Source organism: Lagopus leucura, unplaced genomic scaffold (assembly GCF_019238085.1).
Source record: "Lagopus leucura isolate 7727_CA_CO unplaced genomic scaffold, USGS_WTPT01 Super-Scaffold_806, whole genome shotgun sequence".
Taxonomy (NCBI): domain Eukaryota; kingdom Metazoa; phylum Chordata; class Aves; order Galliformes; family Phasianidae; genus Lagopus; species Lagopus leucura.
The window spans coordinates 2,970,690-2,979,409 of NW_024962260.1; the positions used below are offsets into that span (position 1 = coordinate 2,970,690).

The following is an 8,720-nucleotide window of genomic DNA, read 5'->3' on the forward strand; positions in this document are numbered from 1 at the left end:
CAGCTGAAACTCCTCTCACCTTCTGCACTGCAGCAGTTTGAAACTAAAAGGAAACTAACAAATATTCAGCTTGTAATTATTCACTGTGAAACAAGGGAGAGGAAAAAAAATAAAGCAAAAGCTTATGGAAGCTTTCAATATGTCCTGGAGAGGAACTGGGCACGTTAACAATTACTGCCAAGTTACCAATCTTACTGATCTGAGATGGGTCACGAAGCAACCCTAAAAAGACAGCAGGGGCTCCCAGGCACGTCCTCCTTCAGAGGTGGGAATGGGGATTTTAAAGCTTAAACAGAAAGCAGCAGCTAAAGGCTCACAGTTCCTGTTCCACAGGAGGCACAGGTTCTTCCACGTTTCAGGTCCACAGCAGAAGTTTGACTTCTTTGCTGTTTTAACCCAGTGTAGCACTTACTGGAATGCATCGTGTCTCCTGAACATGGAGTAAGCAGAGCAGTTCAGGGTGCAGCCCTCCAAGCATGCTCAAACCTCCAGCTCTATTAACGTCAGCAGAAAATTGATCTGGTGTTCAGTTGTGTCACAGCCAGATATTTTCAGAAGCACAACTTCTGAGTTGAGTCCTGGCATCGCTGCAGGCCAACCCACAGCCATAATTATTTCAGGAGTTCCTCAATTCTTCAAAGTGTTCTCATCACCCACAGCTTCATTTTGTGCTCTCTCCTCAGTTAGAAAGGATGATAACATTCAGGTCCACGCTGCTTTTGGGTGACCACAGAGCTAACAGTGAAACAAAACATCATGGCTACTTTATGGGCTTTATCATTAATTTTGCACACACGCTGCCCAGCAGGCAAAGAACACACAGTAGCAAATGCAGACTATTATCATGAAAAATAAGTCACTTTTAGTGGATGCTCTGGTGCATTAACACCCCCCTCCACCTTTCTCTGGCTCTTCTAGCTACTATCTATTAAATGACAGCGAGTTGCCTGTTCCTAGTTTAGTATGAGAAACATGGTCTTCTGGGCATGTGGTTAAGCAGAGTAACACAAACTCAGATTCATTTTCAGCACAACAGAAGAGGAAAAGATTGAACAGCACAGACGCACTGCTGCAAGAACTTTAACAACTGCACACGTTTAGTTTCACATTTGAGGCTGTCATCCTTCCTGATGCCCCTGAGCCTTAGGATGACTTCCTTGCTGCACTGCTACCTGCTGCAGTAGCCCTGCTCAGCCATGCTCCTGGCCTCCTGCTGCACCAGCTCTGCACAGCGCTGCTTGTTTGATCTCTCCTGCTCCTCCTCCTCCCTCTGGCGTTCCTGCTCCTCTTGCTCTTGTAAGCGCCGTTCTGCCAGCTGAGCAGAGACAAGATGAGGGCTGTTACAGCCAGGTCACAGAGATGCAGGCCAGAACACAAACACGTGGTTGGAGGCAGTAGCACAGCAAGGTTTCCAGCACAACCAGCCTGAACAGGGGCACTGGCTCAGCCAACAGATGACACAACAAAGCCAGTGGCTGTGCAGACACTTGAACAGAAACAGCCAGAACTGTTCTGAACGCATCTTCAACACTTTGCTCTCTCTCTGAAAAGCATGCTATACCTGAGCTTCCAATTCCTGTCTGCGAGCTGTTTTCAGTTCCTTCTCTTGCTCTTTCTCTCGCCTTGTCAGTTCTTTTGCCTCCTCAAGCTCTTTAATCAGTTGCTCTCGCTGCTTTATAGACTCTTCTTGGGCCTGTCTGTTTAACTCCATCTTCTCCTGGATCTGGCGCTGCCTGCCTGCAAGGACCTGTATGAAATGAGAGGATTAAGAGAGTAGATAAGGAAGAGGCCAGATATAGAACCAAGCCTGGGGAAATCTCAGTGTAGGCAGTTAAACAGTTCTCAGAAAAGTTTATCAGACCAACAGAAAGACTCGAGCACAGAAGGCTGTGACCCTCTGCAGGTCGGAAGGTCACAGCTGGAACAACAGCTTTGTCAAACCAAGAGACACCTCATCAGAAAAAGTCATCACCTCATTCATCAGGCGATCTCTGGCCATCTTCTCTCTTTCCCATTGTTCTTTCCTCTTCTCCCACACTTTTCTTGCTTCTTCTCTAAAGGTGAAAGAAAGGTTCCTTTCTAATGTTACTCCTTACCTGCAGGCACATTTCTACAACAGCAAGGCCAACCAGGCACCTTTTTCTGATGTCCACTTCTAAACGTCCACCTATTTAACAAACAGCAACGAGCTCTGCCAAACAGGCAAGAATATTCAGCACACACATTCTCTTCAGGCGATGTACAGCAGAGGTGCACACACACCTAAAAATGATCTGTAGCTCTGCCTCCCTCTCTTTTTCTAACTGGAGCTGCTCCTCAATGACACGTCTCATCCAGGCAGCATCTGCAACAGCTCGCTCTCGTCTTTCAGACTGGCGGCGCTGATCCTCCTCTTCTTTCTCGAGGAGGGCTAATAAGATTTGTCTGTCTGTTTCCTTGAGGGAAAAAAAAAAACCTGAAGATTAACAACCATCCAGCGGGCTTCCAGCCTGCGTATTTCTGTGCTCTGTACAAATCATTGGTGACGTAGGGTGTGCGCTCAGAAAGACGCTGACTGCCAGTTTCACTGTGATCTTTTCACTCCAGCCCTGTTCATAAGCCAGAAGAGGCTTCCTAACTGCTTATCTGTAGGCACTGGAGGCAGACACACACACATACATACAAAGAACAACTTCCTTCAGCATGCAGTATCTATGGTGTATAAATCATAAGATGTTTTCCTCTTACCAGCTCCTCCTGTATCTGCTGGGCTCGTCTCTTCAACTGGGCATCACACTGATGCCTCAGAAAGCGACTGAAGGAGAAAAGCAAAACAAATTCAGACTCTCTCTAAAGCCCTGTTTTATAATATACCAGCATTCAAGAAAGTATATTTATGACAATAAAATATAGAGAGGCAACAGAAATACCTGCTACCTTGAACACGAACAAAAAGCACTATTGACACCAATGCATTCATGCTTATTAGCTGTTCTGGGCACTTCCAACAAAAAAACAAGTATTTACTGCCCACCCCTGCTATCTAAAACATCTCCTCCTGCTGCAAGTACTATCATGGTCATAGGCAGAGATTCTATCCATCACTGCTTAGAGCTACACTGATCCCATACCCAAGCTCAGTCTTCTTCCGGTACTCTTCCATTTGTTTTCTCTCTTCTTCTAAGCTTTCCAGCTCCCATTGCTGCTTTAATAAGTTTTCTTGTTCTTTCTTCAGCTTTGTTGCCTAATGGTTTTGAAAAGGGAAAATCAATAACCAAGAAAGTTCAGGGAGCTAGGACATCCCTGAGAGCCTTTGTACCAGAGTTTGTACCACACTGTTCCTGTGCAAGCAGTCAAACTCACAATGATGGTAAATACTCCACACCATTTGTGTATCTCTTGCTCACAGCATAAGAGATAAGGTGAGGAGCTTCAGCTGAAAAAGCCTTCCATCTGAACCTCTCACACACCTGCATTCGTGGAGAGGTCTACATTACTGACAGAATGCAAGTCACAGCTGACTGTGTTTCAAATTTAATCTAGGGGAAATCCGGAGGGAAGAGGTCAGGTCAACGTTGCTGCATTTCCAAGTGAAGCAATGAACTTCCTTCCTACATGAGGAGAAGCTGAAAATTACCTCTGCCTCCCGTAACTTCAGTTCTTCTATCTGTTGAAGCAACATCTCTGCTTGTTTCTTGTTTTCCAGCCGACGTTTCTCTTCCTCTTGTCTTATTCTTTCCAGAGCCTCCCTTCGTGCAATTTCATACTCATTTTCATAAAGCTTTCTCTCTTCTCGTTCTGTTGCTCCTTGCTTATAGAGCCAAAACAAAGCATTGCATTTAAGGTTAGGCTAAACTCAAAGAAACAGCCTGTGGTTCAGATGCTCAAATTGGATTCCTGGAAGCTGACACATATAGAATACAGAATAAGATATTCTAGGGAAGAAAACAAGCACTAAACAAAACTACAGAGACAAGATACTTGCAGGATATGAACAATAACTCTTAACTGAAAACATCCTTCCCATCAACAACTCCTGCTATTCTGCAGACACCAGAACCTCCCACCACTGTGAGAACAAGCAAGGCAAACTCAGTCATTATTTGGTACAAGAGAACAACAAATAGCCAGCTCTCATTCCTCTCACACCCCAGCCCTGGTAGCACAGGAAGGCCAGCCTCTTGCAGCCCATGCTTCAGGCAGCCCCAGCATACCTGCTGCTTTTGCTTCAGCTGCTCACCCCAGGACTCCACCACACTTTTCTTGTGCAGCTCTGACTCCACCTGCAAAGAGAGGCAGCACTGCTCTCAGAGGCTTTCTTATCACCAGCAGAACCCAGGACTGCCTGGAACCCCACAGCCTGTTCTCTGCACTGTCCCCAACGCCCAGAGGTCACAAACTCAGGCTGATGTCACGCACCAGTTCAGGGACACTGTGGTGATACTGAAACCAGCTGCTGGAGCAGCATGTCAGCAGAGTGGGAAACAGGTTAGTACCAACGATCTTTACATCACAGGCACTGAAGATCTGCTTTCACTATCAGATTTCTGAGTCTCTGAGAAATATCTGCTTTGGGGTGATCCCTTACAGTTGGGCCTTTTTACTTCTTCACCCTCTGCTTGTCAGATCTTGGTGCAGCGACTGCTGTGACTCAGGGTGAATTACAACAGCAGATATATGATGACGCTCAAGTTAAATTTGGAGTACTGCTATGGAGTGCTCAGTACAGGAGAGATACGGATCTGTTGGAGCACGTCCACAGGAGGGCCAAGACAATGACAGACAGAACAGCTCCCTATGAGGAGGGAGGGAGAGCTGGGACTGTGCAGCCTGGAGAGGAACGGGCTGTGGAGAGAGCTGAGAACGGCCCTTCAACATCTCAAGGGGCTGGAAGAAAAAAGGTTTCAAACCGAAAGCGAGGAGGTTTAGACTGGACATAAGGAAGTTGTTTACAACGGGGCAGTGAGGCACTGCACAGGGTGCCCAGAGAGGTGGTGGTGCCCCATCCCCACAGACAGCCGCGCTCAGGGGACGGGGCTGTGAGTGCTGATGGAGCTGCGGGTGTCCCTGCGGTCGCGATGCCGTTCGGGTCTCTTCCCACTCAGTTCTGTGACTCCCTCACTCCGAACGCGCACCTCCCGGAGCTCAGCGCAGTTCTGCTTCCAGTGCTGGTGCAGCAATCGCTCGGCGACCTGAACGCAGACAGCGATGTCGGCGGAGGCACCGCGCACCGCCCGGCTCGGCATCGCCCCCCGCGGCGCTCACCCGCCTCCTGCGCTCCTCGCGGGCGGCCCTCAGCTCCGCGCAGCGCTCCCGTTCCCCTTCCGGCTCCGTCCCGCCGCCCGCCCGCAGCTCCGCCTCCAGCGCGTCCCGCTCGTCGCTCAGCAGCTCCCGCAGCCGCTCCCTGCGCTGCTCCAGCCGCTCCGCCGCCTGCCGCCGCCCCAGGCTCGGGCCGCTCGCACCCCGCGGCGCGCTCCACCGTGCCTGAGCGGAGCAGCAGATCGCGGCGCGGGCGAGCGAGCGGCTGTAGCTCTCCCAGCACAGCCGGCTCTGCGCCTCCTGCTCCCACCGCCGCTCCAGAGCCCGGCCACGCGTCGCCCGCCACAGCGCCATGGCTCGCCCTTATAGACCGCGACGGCCGCCGCGCGTCCCCGTGGCAACGGGTACGGGAGCCGCCGAGGGACAAAAAGCATCGGGGCGGCGCTTCGCGGAACGGAGAGGCCGCACGGGAAGGGCCGCAACAGCCGAGCTGCTGTCAGCGCGCGTCGTGTCGCACAGCCCGGGCTTTAAGTATTCATGGTGCTGTGAATATTTCAGGCGGGTGAAAGGTTTGGGTTTCCTCGGCCTGGCCCTGGGCACGGCCTCTGGGTGCTGACTATGAGGGGACGAGGTCTGGTGCTGCCCCGTGCCTCCTTCTGCACGGTGCATCCAGAGCGCTCAGTACGTGTTTGGGTTTTGGGAACTGCCCTGCTGGAGGCTCTGCTGGAGGCAGGTGTGTCCCGGCTGCAGCTCCGTGGCTGTAAACAGGAGAGCGGTTTTGTACGCAGCCTAATCAAGGTAGGACAGGGCAGAACGCCTTTAATCGACAAGAAAAGAAACAGGTTGGATGTCAGGAAGAAATGATTCGCTCAGAGGGCACTGAGGCCCTGCTCAGAGCTGTGGGTGCCCCATCCTGGAAGTGCCAGAGGCCATTGGTGGGTCCTGGGCAGCCTGAGCTGTTAAACTGGGCTCAGTCCTGGCTGCTGCCCGGGTCACCGAGCTCCGTGCCATCTGCCCACCGTGAAACCTTCACCTCTGCTAAATAATTCAGAGCCACCCGATCACAGCACCTGGCTTGGGGCCCGGCTGTACGGGTGTGGGCGTAGAGGACAGTGGGTGCACAAGGGGCACAGGGCTGCCCAGCTGCCCGCTCCCTCGGCCCGAGCTGCGAGGCCCGGGGGTCCCGGAGGGTCCCGGTGCGGACCGCGTGCTCCCGGGGCTCGGCGCACCGCAAGCCCCGCCCCTTCACCTCGATAAGCCACGCCCACGGCACCGCTAAGCACCGCCCACTCACTGCTACAATTCCCGCCCTCTCATTCCGATTGGCGGCCAGGTCGGTGGGTCGTGCGCAGCCATTGGCCGGCCGCGAGGAGGGGCGTGGCGCGGCGCGCCGCGCTGCCGGGTCGGTGCCGGGTCGGTGCGGGCCGGGCCGGGCCGGGCCGGGCCGGGCCGGGCATGGCGCTGCTGCTGGAGCACGAGTTCCGGCCGCTGCCGGCAGACAAGCAGATCGAGACGCTGCCCTTCCTGGAGGCCGTGGCGCACCTGCCGCCCTTTTTCGGTAAGAGCGGGACGAGGGGGCTGTGATTCTGTGATTCTGTGACACCTGCTGGACCCGATACCGGACCGCACCGGGACGTTGCCACCCACGGGCACGGAGCGCTTACCAACCCCCGCATGGACCGGGCCGCCCTGTCCGGTGCCGGGACCCCAATCTGGGTCCCACACCCCCCGGGTTCCATCCCCCCGGTCCCCGTCCGCACCCCCCGATCCCGCCCCCGGTCCCGCCCCGCTCCCCCGCCCCACCGAGGGACGCTGCCCGGCGGCACCGGAGTTGCGTCAGGGCCGGGCGTGGCGCCCCATCCCGTCCGACCCGCCGAGCAGCAGCGTTGGGAAACGGCTCGACCCCCCCCCGGCGGTGTCCCGGAATGGAACGGGGCAGAACGGGGCTGAGCCGCCGCGCTGCACAATGCAGCATTGTACGCCGCACGGGGACAGCCGGGCACGGGGCGAACCCCGCGCGGTCCCACGCTAACCCCGTGTCCCTGCAGACTGCCTGGGGACGCCCATCGTGTACTCACCCGTCAAAGCCGACCTGGCCGGGAACATCAAGGTACGAGGGGGTCACCACCCCACGCACGCTGTTGTGGGACTGGGGCTTGGCCGTGGCTGCCCACCCTGACCCCGCACCTCTGCACCCTTGCAGAAAATCCGGGCTGTTTATGACTCCAACCCCACCAAGTTCAAAACGCTGCAGAACATCCTGGAGGTGGAGAAGGAGATGCACGGTGCTGCCTGGCCCAAGACGGGCGCAACGCTGGCGCTGATGTGGCTGAAGAGGTGACAAGTTTGTGCATCACCCCTGGGCTCAGCCCGGGATGTGGGGTCGGGGGTCTTGTATGGCTTGGGTTCAGAGTGCCATCCCACATTGGGTTTGGGGTTCCAAGGCTCGGGGTCACACTACCAGCCCCCCTCTCCCGACAGGGGCTTGAAGTTCATGCTGGTGCTGCTGCAGAGCATCTCTGATGGCGAGCGGGATGATGAGCACCCCAACCTCATCCGTGTCAATGCCATGAAAGCCTATGAGATTGCACTCAAGAAATACCATGGCTGGATGCTGCAGAAGCTTTTCATGGTGAGAGCGGGGGGTGACTTGTTTTGTGGAGTTTTTCAGGGGGTCATGAAATCATTAAAGTTGGGAAGTACCTCCATGATCACCAAGTCGGACCACCGACCCATCCCCACCCTGTCTGTGTCTCTAAGGAGATATTCGCAGGGGACACTGCTGCTGATGGGGTCATCCTGGTGTGGGGTGGGCAGGGGAACCTGGGGATCTCATTGGGTTTTGGGCATCCCAGCAGCCAGGGCTCAGCTCTGCTCTCACCCCATCCCACAGGGCTCAGTCTACGCGCTGCCCTACAAGTCAGACCTGCTCAAAGCTTTGGAGAAAGGCAAGGAGGTGAAGGAGGAGGAGAGCATTGAGAAGATCCACCAATTCCTCACGAGAGTGACGCCCATCCTGGATGCCATCTATGAGATGTACACCCGGATGAACGCCGAGCTGAGCTACAAAGCCTGATGGGGTCAGCACAGCAGCGGGGCCGCACCGCTCCACAAATCCCATTCTGCTCTGGATCTGCAGCCGATAGCCCGTTTTCTAAAAAGAATCATTAATTTTCTATCGAGAATATAGCAATAAACCAATTGTACCCCGGGGGCACCTCGGGATTTCCCAAGCTTTTGTACCACAGAGGAAAAATCCGCTGTTCCTGGGAACCTGTTGCAGGGAATGACGTTTGGTGGGCGGCTGATGGTGCTGCTGGGCTCTGGGGCTGCCCCAGTCCTGGCTGTGCCGTGCAGCTCTGGGCACCCAGCGCCACTCTGACCCCGCAGCGGAGGAACGGAGGAACCCAAGCGATGACCTTCCCGGTGCCCCCAACCTTTTTCAGCGCCGCGGATGGAAGCGGTGCCGGGATGTTCCGAGA

The 8,720-nt window shown here is 54.7% G+C and overlaps 2 protein-coding genes across 2 annotated transcripts; one reads left to right on the forward strand and one right to left on the reverse strand.

The window, feature by feature from the left end:
• Positions 1-64: 64 nt before the first annotated feature.
• On the reverse strand, positions 65-5,595 carry LOC122176669 (trichoplein keratin filament binding). Its single transcript, XM_042865360.1, has 10 exons — positions 5,245-5,595; positions 5,115-5,171; positions 4,194-4,262; positions 3,617-3,790; positions 3,111-3,223; positions 2,728-2,794; positions 2,263-2,435; positions 1,973-2,054; positions 1,562-1,747; positions 65-1,315 (listed from the first exon to the last, which is right to left on the reverse strand). Exons 1-10 carry the CDS (start codon positions 5,590-5,592, stop codon positions 1,169-1,171), a joined length of 1,416 nt encoding a protein of 471 aa, XP_042721294.1. The 5' UTR covers positions 5,593-5,595; the 3' UTR covers positions 65-1,168.
• Positions 5,596-6,664: 1,069 nt separating this feature from the next.
• Positions 6,665-8,471, forward strand: LOC122176873 (glycolipid transfer protein). Its single transcript, XM_042865830.1, has 5 exons — positions 6,665-6,796; positions 7,287-7,348; positions 7,442-7,575; positions 7,720-7,870; positions 8,132-8,471. The coding sequence occupies exons 1-5, from the start codon at positions 6,694-6,696 to the stop codon at positions 8,312-8,314; spliced, it is 633 nt and encodes a 210-aa protein (XP_042721764.1). The 5' UTR covers positions 6,665-6,693; the 3' UTR covers positions 8,315-8,471.
• The last annotated feature ends 249 nt before the right edge of the window (positions 8,472-8,720 follow it).